The 19,278-nt window shown below is 50.9% G+C and overlaps 1 protein-coding gene across 10 annotated transcripts in view; it reads left to right on the top strand.

Moving 5' to 3' along the window:
* FASN (fatty acid synthase) overlaps window positions 1–19,269 on the top strand; it is an 89,537-nt gene extending 70,268 nt beyond the window's left edge. For 9 of the 10 annotated variants that reach the window (XM_025194660.1, XM_025194656.1, XM_025194659.1 and 6 more), the window contains 20 exons: window positions 74–463; window positions 1,000–1,164; window positions 1,351–1,469; window positions 1,581–1,735; window positions 2,213–2,404; window positions 3,210–3,360; window positions 3,894–4,072; window positions 5,450–5,569; window positions 5,731–5,853; window positions 7,135–7,358; window positions 7,874–8,075; window positions 10,141–10,292; window positions 10,912–11,003; window positions 11,164–11,315; window positions 11,609–11,851; window positions 13,834–14,022; window positions 14,884–15,108; window positions 15,537–15,760; window positions 16,258–16,725; window positions 17,654–19,269. In XM_025194660.1, coding sequence (XP_025050445.1) covers window positions 74–463; window positions 1,000–1,164; window positions 1,351–1,469; window positions 1,581–1,735; window positions 2,213–2,404; window positions 3,210–3,360; window positions 3,894–4,072; window positions 5,450–5,569; window positions 5,731–5,853; window positions 7,135–7,358; window positions 7,874–8,075; window positions 10,141–10,292; window positions 10,912–11,003; window positions 11,164–11,315; window positions 11,609–11,851; window positions 13,834–14,022; window positions 14,884–15,108; window positions 15,537–15,760; window positions 16,258–16,725; window positions 17,654–17,791 — 3,903 coding nt within the window. In that variant the 3' untranslated portion in view covers window positions 17,792–19,269. The remainder of the gene's footprint in view (window positions 1–73; window positions 464–999; window positions 1,165–1,350; window positions 1,470–1,580; window positions 1,736–2,212; window positions 2,405–3,209; window positions 3,361–3,893; window positions 4,073–5,449; window positions 5,570–5,730; window positions 5,854–7,134; window positions 7,359–7,873; window positions 8,076–10,140; window positions 10,293–10,911; window positions 11,004–11,163; window positions 11,316–11,608; window positions 11,852–13,833; window positions 14,023–14,883; window positions 15,109–15,536; window positions 15,761–16,257; window positions 16,726–17,653) is intronic. The other variant, XM_006038172.3, reaches the window with a different exon arrangement.
* Window positions 19,270–19,278: the final 9 nt, after the last annotated feature.

The raw sequence follows: 19,278 nt of genomic DNA, 5'->3' as shown, positions 1-19,278 counted from the left end.
GAAATCCCAAGACTTACCTCTTGCTTTCATGTGCTGCCAACAGCTGAGCTATTTATCTTCTCTTCCTGTATAGGCACTGGCAGGAGATGGATGCCTGTTCCCTCGTATCACTCCTCTTCTAGGAACTCATCCCTTGCTAGAAGTTGACTACACTGCTACTGATAGAGCCCAGGAGGTCCTTTCTGCCCATGAGAAGCAGTTTCAGGAAACATCTGTTTCCCCTGGCCAGTGGGACCCTGTCCGTCCTCCGCCTGGAAACCTGACCAATGCTGACCTGCTGGTGCTCAACTGCTCCATGAAAGTCTTGGAGAAGCCAGCAGAGATACTCTCCAACCTGGTGGCCTCCGTGAAGGAAGGAGGGTTTGTGCTACTGCATACTCTTCTGGGAGGAGAAACTCTTGGAGAAACGGTCCATTTCCTTACAGCACTAGATGTGCAGCAGAGACCAGGCTTCCTGACTCAGGTAAGTGTCTGCTCTCCTAGGCCCTTGGCTATTATCTCTCTGGTTGGTCCTAGAGTCTAGGATGCTGTTCGTAGACTCTCTGGTGGTTCATACTCCTGAACAGCTGCTCTGTCCCATTTGGGGAAAAACAAAGGCATCTTCCTGCCCTGGTGTCTGGTGCCTGATAGCAAACGTGGAGTTGACACCCCAAGACAACCAGAAACAGGAGGACTGTTACTGTGGCACAAAGCTGTGAATGCAACCCACACTCGCTGTAGGGGCCCCTACAGTGCACGTAACGGCATTTCTGGCTCTTCGAAGAGCTGTTGGGATCCTTGGTGCTGATTCTTTGAATGCTGGGAGTCCTGCATGCAATGGCTTAGCAAAAGGCCAGGGGCCAGGGAGGGGAAGGTGGATGCATGGGGCAAGCTTCTGCCAAAGACCCTGTGTAGGGAGAAGGGGGCAGTGCTGGTTCCTGGCTTCCCCAGGGAGGTGTTGAATGGGATTCCAGCACCTCCTGGCTGTGCCAGTCATTCCCATCTTGCTCTATTTCACAGGCAGCCTGGGAGGATTTGTTCAGCAAGACCTCGCTGAATCTCGTGGCTGTGAAAAGGTCCTTTTTTGGCTCTGTCATGTTCTTGTGCCGCCGGCAGGCTCCTGTCAAGCCACCTATTTTCCTGCCTGTGGATGAGACCCATTGCAAGTGGGTGGATTTCCTAAAGGTGAGTCTCTGGGTGGAGCTGGATGTTTTCCTGCCATGGGAATGGCTTGGGAAGAGGCAGCTTGTCTTCAACAGCATTCCAGGCTTGCCAGAGCCCTTTCCCTAGGCCCAAAGAGGCCATGAAGTAGGGGCAGCAGCTCCCTTTCAGCACAGCTTAATCCATCCACCTGGCTGGACTTTTTTGCAGAACTTCATGGCTGATTCATCTGAGCAGCCTTTGTGGCTGACTGCAACCAAGTATCCAACCTCTGGCATTGTGGGACTGATGACCTGCCTGCGCCAGGAGCCTGGAGGCCACAGGATCAGGTACAAAGCCACACTAGAGGCTCTTTGGGAGCAGAGGCCATCTTCTTCCTCCTCCTGCTTCCTGGCAGGCAAAGTGACCAATGTGGATCATGTGTTCCATCTGCTCCCCAGGTCCCTGTTTGTTTCCAATCTGGAGTCCTCCTCCCCTGCGCCTCCAACCAGCCCATCAGACTCAGAGATGCAAAAGATCCTGCAGAGAGACCTGGTGATGAATGTGTATCGTGATGGGAAGTGGGGCTCCTTCCGGCACCTCCTGTTGGAGCAAGGTGACTCTTTTAGTTGGGGGTCTGATGGCCACTGTCTTCTCTCGCAGGGTCTAGAAAACTGGTGTGAGGAGATGCTTTTCCTCCTGGTGCCAAGAATTATGCATGGGTGCAGTTGGATCAGATTGAGCAGGACAATGGCATGTCTTAATGTCTGCAGGCAGTATGAGCTAGCTCAGTGCCCAGGCAGGCTTACAGCATGGAGAAGGCCTTTGCTGGGGGTAAATAGAAGAGCTGGCTAATGGTGAATGGCAAACATCCCTGCTCCCATGAATGGATCCCAGGCTTTGTCACATGTGGTTTGGGTTTTTTTGGGGGGTGAGGGGGGCGGGTTGGTGTGTGTGTGTGTGTGTGTGTGTGTGTGTTTTGTTGTTGTTGTTTTGGGGTTTTTTTGGTACTCTTGCACAAATAATCTGCTCCGTCAGGTGAAGCGTTGCCATCAAGCTGAAGTGTCTAAGGCTCTGCCATGTTTTCCTGCAGCCCAGCCCCAGACTTTGACGGAACATGCCTGTGTGAACACACTGATGCGTGGAGACCTCTCTTCCCTTCGCTGGATTGCCTCTCCGCTCTGCCACTATCCCAGCACTAAGCTCTGCAAGGTTTATTATGCCTCTCTCAATTTCCGTGACATCATGTTGGCCTCGGGGAAGCTCCCCGCAGATGCTATACCAGGTGAGTTGCTGGTGGCACTTAAAACACTTCCACCCACTCTGTGGCATATGAACAAGTTCTGTAGTGAGATCAGCTCAGCCCTGCACTGATCCAGCCATAAATTAGCTTTCTTGCACCAAGCTGATCCAGGGCAAGCAAAGGCATTAGCTAAGCCCAGTATATGGTCAGGATCTCCCAGGTTCTGCTCTCATTGCCAGCACCATTTATCACCAGTGCAGTTTTAACATGTCTGCAATACGCCTGTCAGGTGAGTATTCACTGTCACAGCAGCAGAGCTGGCAGTGAAGTGACATGGCACACTGCTGTAGCTTCCCTGTGTACAGGAGGGTGGTGGTAACACCTTGCTTCACCGGGAATGTTGGGGATTACAAGTGGGTACGTCTGTCAAAGGTGCTTTGCTGCTGCCGAAAACTCACAGGTGTGCTGTTGGAGATCTGCTGTGTTCAGTGATTTCACCAAAAGGGATCTTCCCTTTCTTTTTTCAACCCAACTCAGGTATGACTGTTCCTTACTCCTTTTTTAATATGGAGTCTTGGGATGAAGTGCTCCTTTTTCCCCCTCCCATAGACTTTTTAGTATCTTCTAACCTCTGACTTCTAGTTCTTGGACTCCCTGATTATTTTATTTTATTTCCTGCTCTGCTGGTTACTGAGCTAGAAAGCAGCAGGCTTATTCCAGGACTTTGGAGATGCTGCCCTGAAGTGAGGGGACTCCTCTGCTTCCAGAAGAGCGTTCATGGTGATGACCTTTTGAGCGGGAGGGTTTTTCAGGAAGAGTTTCACAGTGTTGATTTTTGTTGTCTTAGGTAACTGGAGTACAAAGGACAACTTGCTGGGAATGGAGTTCTCGGGGCGGGACCCTGCTGGAAAACGGGTTATGGGATTGCTGCAGGCAAAGGGACTGGCTACAGCGGTGGACATTGACAGGTGTTGCCTGTGGGATGTGCCAGAGAACTGGTGGGTCCATTTCCCTTCTCTCTTACTACAGGGTGTACCCCTCAGCTGTCTGCATGGAGCAAAGTCTCAGTAGGAACTCTAACGTGAGAGAAAACGTCTGATACTGCTCAAAGTGAGCAGAACTACTGTTTAATACCACAGCTGGTGTTTTCAGGGTCTGACTCCATCCTGCGTTGATCCAGAACTGGTCTCCCAGGTTGTGATAAACCTGCTCTGTAGCTTGCAAATACTGGAGTTGCTGTCACTGCAGGAGTTGAGCACCACTGTGTGCATAGCAGTCCTCAGTGGAGTTTGCACTTCACCCCTCTTGGGTTTGGTTGCTATGTCTGTGTATGCTGGGGGCGGAATAGCATTGATCAGTCGGTTACTGGAGGGAGAAGCTTCCATAATGGTGAGACTTGCAGTAAGCTCTGAAAACAGCTGATCTGGGCTCAGCCTGGGCTGCTCTGACAAACTGCCTTGCAGTTGAAGGTATGTGACCACGAGTGCTTTGTCCTGTCTCATGCTGGTTTTGGTGTGTGTCACCTTTCCAGGACCCTGGAGGAAGCAGCCACCGTGCCCGCGGTCTATGCCACAGCTTATTATGCTTTGATCTCTCGTGGTGGCATGAAGCGGGGGGAGAGCGTGCTCATTCACTCAGGCTCTGGGGGTGTGGGCCAGGCAGCTATCACCATAGCCCTGAGCATGGGCTGCCGTGTCTTCACAACTGTGGGTGAGTGCCAAGGTCCCCATTCTGTGACTCTTTTTTCCTGACCTGCACATTCTCCCATCAGCTCTTGACCCCAGGCTTCCAGTAAGAGAGCACCTGGAAATGGGGTACACCCAGCTGCTGGCCACCTTAGGAAATCTCTGCCGTGCTCCTAGGGCATGCCACGAGTGACTCCAAGTAACTTAGAATCATAAAAAAACAAAAGCAGGGCAGGAAGCAACCTCCAGAGGTCATCGAGTTCAACCCCTCCCTCACTAAAGACAGGACCTACCCTATCCAAATCCTACAGAAATCTATTATCTAACCTATTAGTAAAACGACACAGTAAACCCTAGCACAGCCACAAGATGTAACACCCTAACGTGCCCCAGGTAAGTACCTGTTGAGTAGCTCTGCCTTCTTTGCATCTTCTGTTAAGAGTTGGTCCTGGCTGCTAAACAGTGGACCCACAGCTTCCTTAGTCTTCCTTTTCTCAATGCTTAAAGAAGGGTGTTTGTGCCCAAAAGCTTGCACATAGCAATTGGTCTAATAAACGATATCACATCTACCCAAAGAACCATGTCTCTTCTGCCCAAAGTACTTATAGAACCTTTTCTCATTGCCCTTAACATTGCTGCCAGGTGCAGCTCGTTCTTTCTTTGCCTTCCCCATTTTTGTCCCTGCAGGTTTGTACTATTTTTTTTTTTTTATTTTATTTTATTTTATTTTTTTTAAATTATTCTTCCTTAGTGACCTGCCCATCTTCGTTGCCTGTATGCTTTTGTTTTTCATTTGAGGCATCCTAGAAGCTCCTTGTACAGCCACGTACCATTCTTGTGGTTCTGTCATGTCGGAACAGGTTTTTTTTTTTTGTTTTTGTTTTTTTGTTGGACTTCCAGCCCTTTTAGCTTTCAGCCCTCCTAATGTACTTTTAACCTTTAGCCTGTCTTCCCATGGCACCATGTTAACCGTCTCCTCAACATGGTTGAAATCCACCTTTTTTGAAATCTAGCATCCTAGTTTTGCTGACATCATGCTTTTCCCCATCTCGGGATCAAGACGATGGTTTCAGGGAACTACAAAGAATAAAGCAAAGCAATTGATTGTTGATCAAAGGCAGCTTCCCTCCAGTGCATAACTGGGTTTGTTCCAAGTAGAAGTAGTCATGATTGCCCTGTCGGCTTGAGGGGGGCAGCAGCTACACACTAGCCTCGTCCTGAAGCTTTCTAGGTGTCAAACCCCAGTGCTTCCGCAGCAGGTATCCAGCGACTCCTCAAGCCCGTGTTCTAGCTTTATCCCTTTGGCAGAGGCCTCAAGAGGGAAGGGGAATCTTGCTTGTGAGTCGAGGAGTGCTGCTGGTGTCTCAGGGGAAAAAAAATGCATTCCTTCTCCTGTTGTCAGGTTCTACTGAGAAACGCAAGTATCTCCAAGCACGGTTCCCCCAGCTGGATGCAAGCAGTTTTGCCAACTCTAGAAGTACCGCCTTTGAGCAACATATTCTGCGGGCTACCAAAGGGAAAGGTGGGTCCAAGGCATATCTGATGGCAGAAGAAAATGTCTCCAGGGACTAGAAGGAACACAACAAGGATGTACTGTTTATAGCTTAGACCAGGTTACCAGGAGAGGGGGTTAGACTAGGCCAGGGGTGCGCATGCCTGGATAATCTTACTCCTCCCTTGCAGGTGTTGACCTCGTGCTAAACTCCTTGGCAGAAGAGAAGCTCCAAGCCAGTCTACGTTGCCTTGCTCAACACGGACGCTTTTTGGAAATCGGCAAATTTGATCTGTCCAAAAACAACCATCTAGGTAAGATGTGGTATTGGGGAACGTGTGGAAGACATGGCCCAGTCCCTGTTCTCCTTGAAGGTTATCTACCCCTGGCGACTATTTAGGAGTAGTCCCTTGGATATAGATTTATGCCTTGCCTTAACCTACATTAGTTTGCAAGTGGAGACAAGTGCTTAGCTAGAATATCACGTTCCAAAATCTGAACATTTACCATTGTGAACATTATATGATTATCAAGCAAAATGAAGTTTGCAACAAGACATTTAATCAATGATTGCTTATCAAGCTTTTCTCAGCAAGCACCTTTCTGCAAACTCCCAGCAAAAGGAGCAGTGGAGGAGGGAGCTCCTGGTAACCACATACAAAATTGCTAAGATTGTCTAGGGCAGGGCCTTTGTAATATGTTTATACAGCGCGCAATTGTAAGAGCAAATAGTTGTGCAGATGTCTTGGGACAGACCTTGTGTGTAACAATCTGAAGATCCTGGTAAGCTGTAAATAACGCATTTGTGAAACGTACAGATGTTACGAAGTGCTGCAAATGCGTAGGAAGATGGAGGGCTTAAAGGAACCGGTAGATACTGGAAACTTGGCAGAAGCTAACAATGCAGTTCCAATAGGAAGAGGGAAGCTAATCTGGCAAGGGCAGGGGACTCGTACAGATCCTTCCATGGGAGGGACGATTCCTATGAAACAATAATGTTGACTAACTCCATACGACTTTGCAATAAGACATGTCAGCGGGTTTAATCCAGCTGTGGAATTGCTGCTTGTGGGGGGTGGTGCCAGCCCTGGGACTTGACTGCTTGTTGTTTTTGTGCGTTTAAACCAGTTGGGATAAAGCATGTGTGTGTCCTACAGGGGCGTTTATCCTGTGGCGATAGAATGAGTTAATTCAAGTTTTGCTTCTGAGTCGCATCTCATTACTTGCTAAATATCCTGCTCCTCAGATCACTGGCCAGTTATGAATTCATCCTGACTATTTAACGTTAATAACTAATATCGGAGTAGCTGATTTTTTGCATGGGTGAAGTTTGTTCCACTGGTTTGTTCCTCGGGGAACAACCTTGCTCATGTTTGTCATTTTTAATTAATGTTGGCTAATTTTATTTTGGTTGGTCTGTCCGTCCCATGTCCCCCGCCGCCACCCTCCCAGTTTTTAATCCTGAAGCCTAGCAATTGCTCCTCTCACTCTTAAACCATTGACTTGAATGGAAATGTCTGCATGCTTTTGGAGGCCCAAAAGATTTAATCTGAGAGAACAGCAATATGGTCTGGCTAATCATGTGCCTCTTACAGGAATGGCTCTCTTCCTGAAGAATGTGACGTTCCATGGGATCCTGCTAGATGCTGTTTTGAAAAAGGGAAGTCCTGCATGGGTGGAAGTGGAAGAGTTGGTGAAGAAGGGGATAAGAGATGGCATAGTGAAACCCTTGAAGCACACTGTCTTTGGCAAAGAGGAGTTGGAAGCTGCCTTTAGGTTCATGGCACAAGGAAAACACATTGGCAAAGTTATGGTTAAGGTAACAAGAAAACTGTAGGCTTTGGGTTTTCTACTACAGGAGTGGCCAAACTGCCACTAACGGCATAGGCAATTTGTGTGTGGAGCGCACAGCAGACCGGGGAGGGGAAAGGCACATGATGGCAGATGATGAAAGGAGCAGACAGCAGAGCAGTAGACCAAGGGAAAGGGCTGAGTGGTAGCTGTGGAGGGTGCATGGATAATCTGTGACATGTCTGCCAAAAAAGACAGGCCCCGCTGTTCTGCACCTAACAGCCGTGCACAGAGGGTGAGGTTCCCTAATGAGAATTCTGTATCTGCGGTGTAGGAGAGGAGGGATCTTTGTAATTAGCGGGGTTAATTAACCACATAGCCACCGATATTGCCACCTCGGCCAGGTGACACGTAAGGTGTTATAGCTCTGTGACTCCGGGTCCAAAGAGGTTTGATGTGCAATGGGAGCACAACTTCTTCTGTGGGAGGAGAAGTAGGGTATGTATGCCTGCCTGATTTTGTTACCTGTGATTTTGTTGGAAGGTCCGGGAAGAAGAGAAGGACTTGCCTGCAAGTGATTCTGTGCTAACCCAACTCCCTGCCATCTCCCGCACTTTTTGCCCACCTACCAAATCCTACATCATCACAGGGGGCCTTGGCGGATTTGGGCTCGAATTGGCACACTGGCTTGCTGAGAGAGGAGCTCAGAAACTCGTGCTGACATCTCGTTCTGGCGTAAGAACTGGTGAGTGGAGAAGTGAGAGCAGGTGCCGTGGGCACGGTTGTGCCTGTGGTTGACCGCTGATTGGAGCCTGCAGGTGGGAGCAGAGGCACGGGGCTGAGCTGTCTGCAGATCCCCTCACTATCTCCTCTGAACACTTTTATTTGTGTGTTTTTTTTTTTTTTTAATTTTCTCCCTTCTTGGTCCTTTCACTCCTCCGTCAAGCCACAGTTTTGCTTATCCCAAAATAGACCTCTCAATCTGAGCTCCTTTTCCAGTTCCTGGACCATTTCCATCCTTTCCCTGCTCACTCTTGCCACCTTCTAACTCCCTTCTGTCTACTTTTTTTATTCTGTTCCCCCCTCTTTCCTCTAAACTGACACCTGATCTCCCATATGAGTGAAACTGCCTTTACCCAGGTCCCTGGTAAGTGCCTTCCTTTACAAAGCCACCTTGCATCAGCCCTCTCGCTCTGCCTATTGACCAAACTCCCCTCCAGCTTCCTACAGACCCTTGTCCTGTTGGCACCACAGATGCCATGCTTGTTCTTCTTCTCTCTCTCTCTTTTGGGCACAGCCACTCCTACTCTGGTTACCTTCTCCCCCAAGATCAGACCCCAGCCTTCTAGTCTTCCTCCTGCTCCCACCCCTAAGTGAGATTACCCATAATTAAACAGATGACTTGGAACTACCTTGCTGTCTCTGTGACCCTGCTGATAGTGGTCTTGACACAACTCAAGCTTTGCCTGGTAAAAATTAAGCCAATCCTTATTCATACTTTTTTCCATCTCCAGTAGGAAATTCCAGTGTTATGCCTGCCTTGCCAGCATGCAGGTCTTGGTAGCATTTTGACTTCCTCTCTTCCAACCCTGACTCTCTTTTTTTTTTTTTTTTTTTTTTTTTTTTTTTTTTTTTTCTTCTTTGGCACTAACTTCCACTTCTGCTTTTCAAGTCCTTTTTTTTGTGTCTCCCCCCCCACCCCCCCCAATCCCATCCCAGTCTCCAGGCCCTTGTCCTATTCTTCCTCTTCCACCCCAGTTGCTGCATTCTCTCTCTTCCATCTCCATGACTCATGCCTTTTCCTCTTCAATCTGGCCAAGATCTTGCTCTGGCAGATAAGTGTTGGCTACCTTGCCTGATTGGACAAGGTCCATCTTCTAACCTAGTCCTGGTTTCCCTCTTCCCTTCTGCAGCTATTTTGAATTCTGGGTTTGCTGTCAGTCCTGTGTAACTCCGTATATATTTAAAAACAAACGAGCAATCCTTTTCTCCTTTCTTTTTAAATGCGGCCCCATCCATCTACCCAACAGAACTTCCTTCCTGATTCCTTTTTCCAACTTGCACTAGACTGGTGATTCTCAACCTTTTTTAGACTTGAGGCATCCCTCATTAGGCTCAAGGCAGTCCTTGGAAAATGCTGGATTTAGTTTCTTGTGCTTTTTTACTACAGAAAAGTAATAGTGCAATTCTTCTGTTGCAAATTGTCTGGAAAGACCACAACAGGTCAGAAATGTTTTTGGCACTGTGGATTCCTATTTGAAGTCTCTGGGCTTATCCTTGTGAGTTGTTTGCATGGCACTCTGTGGCACCCTTAAAAATCTTAAGGCACCCACGGTTCTGTGGCACCCTGGCTGAGAATTGCTGCTGTAAACCTACCTCGCCCTTCTCCGCCCCCTGCATTTATGGGGGATTGTCGTATGTTGGCAAAGCTCCAGCCATATTTTCAGCTCTAGATAAATAAGTACCATCTCTGCTTTTGTCCAGAGGAGAAGCAAAAGACTGTGTGGGATATGACATGTGAAGAACTGCAATGAAAATCGCTCCGTTTCACCTCAGAGCCGCATGCAATGGCTGCGCTGTCCCACAGGGCACACTGCGTCTCAAGTAGGAACTTCCATTCAGGGCTTCACCATTTACAACAGCAAGTGTTGTCTCCATCCCCAAGAGGTCTATATTTCCTGTTAATCTTAGTAAAAGCAGGAAAAATCTTTCCAGGAGCCCTTAGTGACCAGAAAATGGGCAGGAAGTAGTTTCGCTGGGACACTGAGTGCCCAGAACAACGATGCTCAAACTAGACTTCTGTTTTGTAGGCTACCAAGCTAAACAAATCGGTCTATGGAAGGAGATGGGAGTCCAGGTCTTGGTGTCAACCAGCGATGTTGGCACTTTAGAGGGAACACAGAAGTTACTAGATGAAGCGATACAGCTTGGACCAGTTGGGGGAATCTTTAACTTGGCTATGGTGAGTGACAGAAATTGTCAGTAGCTGTGCAAGTGTTTTCAGCACTGAGCTCATGGAGTCGAATCAGCTTTGTTTTTTGTCTTCCCTAATTTGGACATACTTAGCTTGGGAATACCTGGTACTGTGACCTTCTGCCATTTCTGGGGCGGACCTCTTCTCCCAGCTTGCATCCTTTAGAACTGAGCAGCCCACCCCTGGCATAAGCCAGGCCTTATAGTGACCCTTGGCCACGGAAAGCCCCTTTCAGCACTTTCGGGATGAGGAAGGCTACTGGATGATGAGGGAAAGAATGGACTAGAAAAATCCAATAAAGAGATGATGACTTTTTTTTTTTTTTTTTAAATCAGTCATCATCTGCTAAGAGATTTTTGGTCTCTGTGATATTAGCTCATAATTTCTATGTGGAAAACATGAGGAAAGAATGGGTGTGCTCTTTCTGTGCATTTTCAGCATCTTGGCATGGATCAGCACATGAATCTCGTAGCTGGCTTTCTAGTTCTAGGCCTAATGGAGAACCTGTTACTGCAGTTGCAACCTCCAAAACTACCGGGAGTAGGTTAGATGCCAATTTGAAGATAAACTGGAGAGATGTTCAGGTGCCCTTTCCTGTCTCCCACAGGTTCTCAGAGATGCCATGATGGAGAACCAGACACCAGAATCCTTCCAAGAGGTCTGCAAACCCAAGTCTGCAGGCATCATTCATCTGGACCGGTAGGTGGTGTCAGGGGGAGGAACTCGGTGGTACTGGCCTAGGCCTGGGGGCTGCTTGTCGTACAGATGTTTCTACTCCTTGAGGTCGTGTTGGGGGGTAGGACAGGACCCTCCTAAAAAAAAGTATTGAAAGACTCCTGTTATCCTGTCCCCTTCTCAGAGTGAGTCGTAAGAAGTGTCCGGACCTGGACTACTTTGTTGCTTTCTCATCTGTAAGCTCTGGAAGAGGGAATGCCGGACAGACTAACTATGGCTTTGCCAACTCCACCATGGAGCGTGTCTGTGAGCAGCGGAAGCATGATGGGCTTCCAGGTAAGAGGCTGGGTTGTTCCTCAGCTTCCCCCCCCTCCCCAAGCCTTGCCAAACAGGCAGAGGGGGCTTCCAAATAGCTCATGCCTGTGTCTGCTTGGAGCACTTTTCCTTCCTTGCCTTTTGTCTCCCTGCATATGCTGATGAGTGGACATACGCACGTCCTCTTTCACTAGTTGCCAGAGCATGGCAGCATGGGGGTGAATACACTAGCTCTCTGCTTTTGGTTTCCCTCTCCCTACAGTTATCCTCCCATTTGCCATTTCATGGGTCCTTGTCTCTGCCTTCTTTTCCAGCATTGTGTGTGCAGTGGGGTGTCGTTGGCGATGTGGGTGTCGTCATAAAGACACGGGGCAATGACAACACTGTGATTGGCGGGACCATCCCACAGCGAATTGCCTCGTGCCTGGAGGTTCTGGACCAGTTCCTGAATCAGCCACATCCCATTGTGTCCAGCTTTGTCCTGGCAGAAAAGATTTCTACAAAGAGCGAAGGAAGTGGCCCTTGTGACCTCGTGGAGGCCGTGGCCCACATCCTGGGTACGTAAACCTGTGCTCTGCGTTCTAGAATCAGCATCCGAATGTGCTGCAGGAAATGGTGGTGCCAGCAGCTGCCAGTGGGTCACCGAAGGCAGGCCCTGGCCCAAGAGCCAGCTGTTGATTCTCCAGAAGCACCTCCTGCCCACGCAGCAGTGGGAGTGCTGCTGGCACCACAAGTGGCATAGCTTGGTGGAGGGGGGTTGCCCTCCCCTAGGGCTCTGCATTGAGACACCCTGGCCAGTAGACACATTGCTATATTGGTCTGCACTGAGACACCCCAGCACAACGGGCCAGTGCAATTGTGCTGATCCGGCAGAGCAGGGGGTGGTGTAGGGATACGGAGGTGGAGGAGGGAATACAGCTCAGCCTCCCAGATGAGTGTGGGGGTTGGTGTGGAAGAAGGAAGTGAGCCAAGGCAATGCAAAGAATGGCTAGAAGAGAAGCTTGGGCGGAATGTGGGGATTGGGATTGGGTGTAGGAAGAAATTGGGTCAGATGTAGGTGGAAGAGTCCTTATGAAAAGTCTTGGAGGCCAGGATGTGAAAGGCCTGGACTGAATGTAGATCCTAGATCGGAAACGAGGTCCAAGAGGAAGAACTTGGGGAAGCCAAAAGGGAAACCACTGGGGCTTGGGCAGAGAGAGAAGAGGTCATAGGAGAGTCTTATCAAAGGTTACTGAAGGGGAAGGCTTCTCATCCAACCGTGCAGGGGGACAAGAGGACTTGGGGCTTGATGCAAAGGGAAACAGTAGCACCAAGGCTGCAATTATGCAGGATCTGAGGAGGTGGTGGCTGTTTTGGCCATGGAAGATGGGGTTTGAGTTCAATATTTCCCTGTGCTCTGTACATGGGCTGAGCTGATGGATCCTGTACTTGCTTGGCTGTGCCTTCTAGCTACATGCCAACACAGCTACCTTTTGGGGGGCTTCCTTGTTCCTGTATCATCCTCTTCTGTCCCATCTTCCAGCCACCTGTTTATACTTTGGTTTCAGCTTGGTCAAATACATCATTGTACAAACACAGAACACAGTCTCTCCCCAAAATGCTCACAATCAAGTATAAGGAGCCACTGATGAATGCAGACACTGGGGGTGGTGTGGGGAGGAGTGTACAAGGGAAATGTGAAAATAGTAGTGAACATGACTGCTTGTCCTGTTACACTGGTGGCTTAATGCCTCCACCTGCTGCCACCTGGACTGGTTCTCAGTGCTCTGCAGCAGCCTGTCCCACGTCTGAGCCTGCATCCCAATTCTTTCAAGTCTCGGAACGGCTCACAGGGCAGGGAAGCTACCCAAAGGCAGTCTCGGGAACAGTTGGGTGATATGGGATACAGGTTTAGCTAGAACTGGAGGGCCTCTTTGCTGTCTGACACACTTCCTATTGATATCTCATCTGACTATCTGGTCCAGGGTGGAACCAGATATGTGGCCTGGGTTAGAGGCAGGTTGTGCAAAGCCCCAACAAGATCAGGGAAGTTAGCACTGGTAGCCTTGACTGCCTGATTGTGCAAACTGAATACTCCAGCATGACCTGGGATATTGCACTGCTGTTGCTGGTAAGGTATTGGTGAGATCCCTGATAAATTCATGTTTCTGGCAGCAATTGGGTGTAAAATCTGTTTCCTGTCACTGAATTTTAATGAATTCCAACAAATGTCCCAGTGGAGACATCCAGCACATTGAGTGCTGCTATCAATGAATTGCTAAGAGTACTGCATTTGGATTGGTCGTCAGATCCACAGAGGCAAGCCAGAAGCCTGCCCAAAGGCAGAGGGGGCTTCACTTAAGGAAGCAGGTCAGGCTGGCTGGAAAAAGAATGGTTGAGGCAGAAAGTGGAGGCACAGACATGGGACCCCAGGGGATGCGAAGCAGGGAAACGAAGAGGAGGAATGGAAGAGAAGCTACTGGGGGAGGATGTTGCCGGGAAAGCCCCGAAGGTAGAAGGACGTCTGTCTGTTGTGCTAAACTCCTGCTTCTTTCCTCAGGTGTCCGTGACTTGAACAGTCTGAACGCTGAGAGCACCCTGGCCGATCTGGGCTTGGACTCCCTCATGGGCGTGGAGATCCGCCAGACCCTGGAGAGGGACTATGACATCATCATGCCGATGAGAGAGATTCGAGGGCTTACCATTAACAAACTGCGGGAGCTTTCCACCAAATCTGGAACAGCAGAGGGTAGGCGAGCCGCTTCCAGCCACACTTTGGGCATGAGGCAGACTGCGGACTGCCTCCTGACCCTGTGCACCAAGGATTCACAGCTGGGGGCCTGCGAGACCTTTCTGAGAGTGCAACACACCGGGTGTAGAAAACACCCACATGTGATTTGCAAGATAAGAATTCATATTGTTAATACGGTTCTGCCCTACTGTAATCTCTATGGGTTCTTTGCAACAGAAGAATTGCTCTGTCTTTCTGCTCTCTGAGAGAGAGTGAAAGGGAGCTCACATTTTCTGAAGGGGACCTTGAGTCTAATGAGGCCAAGAACCACTGCTGTACAGGGCATCGTGAGCAGGCTCCCAGGCTGCAACAGACCATGCAACTATAGTAGCCTGACAGCCAGGGGATGCAGCACGGCCTGGTGTGAAGCGGGGCCTCTGGGTGGGGAGTGGCATTGAGCACTGTGCCCGAGGAAGGCATGCTGCCCCCTCAGCAATGGCCCAGCCAGCCACAGGAAGGGTTGAGGAGGGAAGCTATGTGGAAGGAGCTTAATGTTTCCGCTGCCTGTTCACCACAGCAGCCCTGGCAGATCCCCAGTTCTCTGAACCACACAAGTGCAGAGACCTGCAATCAGAATGATCCACAAGCTCACAGTTAGTAGCATCAGCCTGGTTAAGAGAAGGGGGGAAAAGTGGAAGCAGGGGGCGTGGCAGAATCCAAAGCCAGGCTTGTTGGGAAGTGCCCGCTTTCCTCTAGGAACTGGCAGGCATGTCCTTTCTTGGGCACCAAACGTGGCTGCCTACACGAGCTGGCCTCCTGCCTGCCTCACTAATTGGAGCCTGACTAAGTGGCTGCTTCCCATATGCTTTCCCTCTGAAGAGCTGATGCCATTTAAGACTACAGCAGGCCAGGCCAAGCACCCAGAACTGAACCTGAACAACCTGGTGCTGAATCCCGAGGGGCCGACCGTCACCCGACTCAACGAGGTGCAAAGCACGGAGCGCCCGCTATTCCTCATCCACCCCATCGAGGGATCCGCTGCCGTGTTCCAGGCCCTGGCCTCCAGGCTCAGAATCCCCAGCTACGGGCTCCAGTGCACACGAGGTATCTGCGGTTCAACCCTTGGCCCTGTGTGGCTGGCTTTCATATCCGTGGGACTTTGTTTCTGAGCTCTGCCTCATCCGTGCCCCAGCCAAGGCCACCAGAGAGCTTCAGAAACCATTCTTCCCCGAGTGGGGGACAAGATGCTTAGGGAGTGAAGAGCAGGTTCTTGCACCAGTGGGAATGGAAGGGGAGTGGAGGTGGGTCCATGGGCAGAGAGGCCCTGGTCCAGAGGGACAGGCCTGTGAGAGGGCAGGTCTGCTGCTCTTGTTGCCTCGTGGCTACTCGCTTGGGGTCAGAAGCGCAGGCTGCCCCGCAGCTTTCTTCCTCTGCCCAGGAGAAGCTGTGCGCATCTGCTGAAGCTTTATCCCCCTGGCATCCGGTGTCCAGCCTGTTCCTGACCCACGGCTTTGCTTCCTCCTCTCTCTCAGCTGCTCCCTTGGACAGCATAAAGAGCCTGGCAGCCTACTACATTGACTGCATGAAGCAGGTGCAGCCGGAGGGACCCTACCGCATTGCTGGATACTCCTTTGGAGCCTGCGTCGCCTTTGAGATGTGCTCCCAGCTGCAAGCCCAGCAGCAGAACCCCTCCCTGGGGTCCAACAGCCTCCTCCTGTTCGACGGCTCCCACTCCTACGTGGCTGCGCACACTCAGGTGAGCCATTCTGGGGGGCTTCTACCTGGCGACCAAGCTGTCTGGGCAGCATTTCATTTAAGGAGCCCATTGCTCAAGACACTCATGCCACATTTAAAAACCACAGTAGACCCCTACCCCTTGGGTTGAGGGAACATCTGATGAGAGCTGGAGGTTGCCCTGTGACTTCATTTCACATGCCAGTGCATGGAGCTGCAGGTTGGGGCAAAAGCACTAATGTGGATGCCTTGTACACTGTAGTGTGGGAGCGGGCTGAGCCTCCCAGCTCCCCCAGGATCTCCCTTTTGCTGACAGTGCTTTCTAGCTGATGGGCACATGTATCCCAAGTCTCCATGGAGAGCAGCGCTCCACCCCACCTCCTCTTTCTGCACCCTTCTGGATTGTCCTCTCCCACGCGTCTCTGGCTCCTCAGCCAGTTGCTTTCTATTACCGAGTCATGGATTAGGGAGCAGGGCAGAGCTCCCCTCTGGCACTTGTGGCCCTTTTTTCTGTTCCAGATCTACAAAGCCAAGATGGCCCTGGGAAGTGAGGCCGAGGCAGAGGCTGCAGCAATGCGTGCCTTTGTTCAGCAGTTCACAGGCACCGAATACAATAAGGTAATGTTCCTCCAGACTTCCTGTTGCTTCAGGGAGACTCTTCTTAAATCCCAGTTCTGGTCAGCAGCTGTATGCCGCTCACTGTTTTACCACCAAATGCTGCTTTGCTCTCTGCAGTTGCTGGAGACTCTGCTGCCCCTGCAAGACTTCGATGCTCGTGTCAGTGCTTCTGTGGACCTAATAGCTCGGATTCACAGAGACCTCAATCGTGAGGCCCTCAGCTTTGCTGCTGCCTCCTTCTACCACAAACTGAAGGCTGCCGACAAGTATGTACCAGAGTTCAAGTACCATGGCAATGTGACGCTGCTGAGAACCAAGATGAACGATGACTATGGAGACGGCCTGGGTGGAGATTACAAACTCTCAGAGGTCAGTCTAAGGAGCAGCTCTGGCTGCTGTGGAGGGAGAACAGGTAGAAGCAGCCAGAAGTTGCATTCCTTGTACAAGGGAACAAATCTTCCAGAGACGGAAATGCTTGCGCAGCTCTGTCTTGCTGAGAGCTGAAAAGCACCTCCAAACCACGAACAGGAGGCTGCTCTCGGTCCCACAGGACGTGAAGGCTTAGGCGGTCTGGCCCAGGTCTAGGTGATTCCTAACAGCCTGCAGCCATTTCCACTGTGACTGCTAATAGCTCCCCAAAATGCACTTGTTTACAGGCAGGTAAGAGGAGAGATCCGTGCGCTGAAGCGCACAGCCTGGAGATGAGAAGGGGTCAGTTGAAACAAGTTAAAAAGCAAAATGGCTTTCTGCCTTTTGCCCACTTACTTGCTCTATAGCATATAGGAGAAAACGGGTTTTTTTTAGAAGTAACCTTCTCCTTTCTTCCCCAAGACCACGATGCAGGTCTCCTGCCCCTTTAGGACTTTTTCACTGCCACCCCCCACAGCCCGACTTGCACACACTAGAATGGTGCTAGGCACGTAAGGAAGTAGAGGGGCGTGTGGGAGGGGAGGGGGGCAGCCACAGCTTCGTGAATGTTGAGGACGGACCCCAGTGCCTAACGGCATCAGCTCATTCCTTGGGGCAGCGGGGAGGAAAGCGGCTGTCTGCACCAGAGCTGAAGGCAGGAAGCCTTATGGCCCGGCTCCTGCCCCTGAGCCTGCTGCTGATTTTTGCTCGGAACTAAAGGGACCTGGAGCGGAAACAGATGTTTATAGGAGCAAGAAAGCTTCACGCTTGTTCCTCCTTCAGCTGGGAGACTCTCATGTCTTCTGGCTAAGAGGCAACAAGTGGGGAACTAAAATACACTGCAGTTCTAGGTGGCCCATGCTCTTTCTTTTACCTTTGCCACGTGTAGGTCTGTGATGGGAAAATCTCAGTCCATGTCATCGAAGGAGATCACCGCACCTTCCTGGAGGCAGACGGCATTGAGACTGTTGTCGGGATCATCCACAGCTCGCTGGCAGAGCCCCGGGTCAGCGTCCGAGAGGGTTAGACCCTCCTGTTCACCCGGTGTCACTGGCTGAGAGAGAGATCCACCGTCATCCCCAGTTACGACAGATCCCAAGAAACTCATCCGTCAGCAGGACTTCCCAGACCCGTCTGCAGAGCAGATGAGACGATGTTGGATTGTGGGAGGTCGCTCGCTGTCTGTCTCTGTCTCCCCTTCTCCCTCCCTCCCTCCCTCCGTCTCTCTCTCCCCCTCCCCATCTCTCCGGTGTTGTGACAAGGTCTCACTGCACTGCTCTGTGGACCCACACTGATGGCTACTTTCTACACTTTTTTTGGCAGTATGAAAAACAATGTTAGGAGTAGACGTCTCTTTGTGCTCTGTATTGTTTTGTTGTCTTAACCATATGCCAAAGGCTAAGTGATTTAGTGCTTTATTAACCAAGCCCAGTGAGCAGAGGGCTGCTGCAGCTGATTTTGGAGACTCCTGTTGATCTGTGAAGAATCAGGCTGTAGTCAAGTTGGAAAGAGAATTTCACTGAGGCTTTTTTTTCTTTTACTATTTTTTTCTCTCTCTCTCAATTTCAAATCAGTCTACCTATTTATTGCATCAACTTAGATGAATCTCAGTTTTAAGTTACCATGGGTTTCAAGGGAACAAAAACAACCCACCCTGTTTGGGGGGGGGTCTTTTAGTCCATCTCCCAGGTGAAGCTGCCCGTTTTGTTAAACCAAAGTGCATCTTTGGAATAGTTTCCCTTCCTCTCCCAGCTTTGCCAGGGGTAGGAGAAGGGTTCACAGCAGCACCTGCTCTTTCCTCGGAGAGGGCCTGCAGACGATGGACGGGCAGAGACGCTCCTGTGTGCGACGCCTTGAACTTGGGCTGATGAGTCGCAAGCAAGCGTGCCCCCGCAGCCGTCCCCAGCACGTGGCTGCACAGGCCCTGCGCTCGGGCTCCGGCCCAGCGCCCGCCGCCCCTTCTCCCCGTCCTTGCCCAGCCGCCACCAGTCCCTTCTTTTAAACCACCCCAGGGACCGTCACCCTGGCCTGGTCCTCGGCGATCACGGCTCTGCCCCAGCCCCGGCCTCCTGCTCCTCCCAAACCAGAGCTCGGGCCTGGCTGCAGGTGCCCGCGCGGAGCCAGCCCCGCGCACGTCTCCGCGAGGCAGGAAGTCCCACGCGGCTTACCAGCGTCGCCAGTTTGGCAAAAGATTCGATACCTTCTTCAAAGTGGCAAAAACCTTAGTGCCCAGGAAACTCTCTCTCTGGTCTCTGCTACGCTGGCTCTGTCTGTCGGGAAGTCGGCGAGCCCTTGCCGCACCTATGATACAGAGGACAGACACCCGGGGCGGCGCCGCACCAGCCCGGAGAGGCTGCGCCCGGCTCCCGCTGGGACCTGGCCCCACCGGAGCGCAACGGGGCAGCTGTGGCCCCAGCCTCTGTGGATCGCGGCTCGGGAACTGGTCTTAGTCGAACGAAACGTTTGTGTGAAATCTGAAATGCAAATACAGTCAGCTGAAACGATTAACACGTG

Source organism: Alligator sinensis, unplaced genomic scaffold (genome assembly GCF_000455745.1).
Source record: "Alligator sinensis unplaced genomic scaffold, ASM45574v1 scaffold164_1, whole genome shotgun sequence".
Classification (NCBI taxonomy): Eukaryota; Metazoa; Chordata; order Crocodylia; family Alligatoridae; genus Alligator; species Alligator sinensis.
Note: the sequence above shows the minus strand (reverse complement) of the source record. Positions and strands in the feature narration are given on the sequence as shown.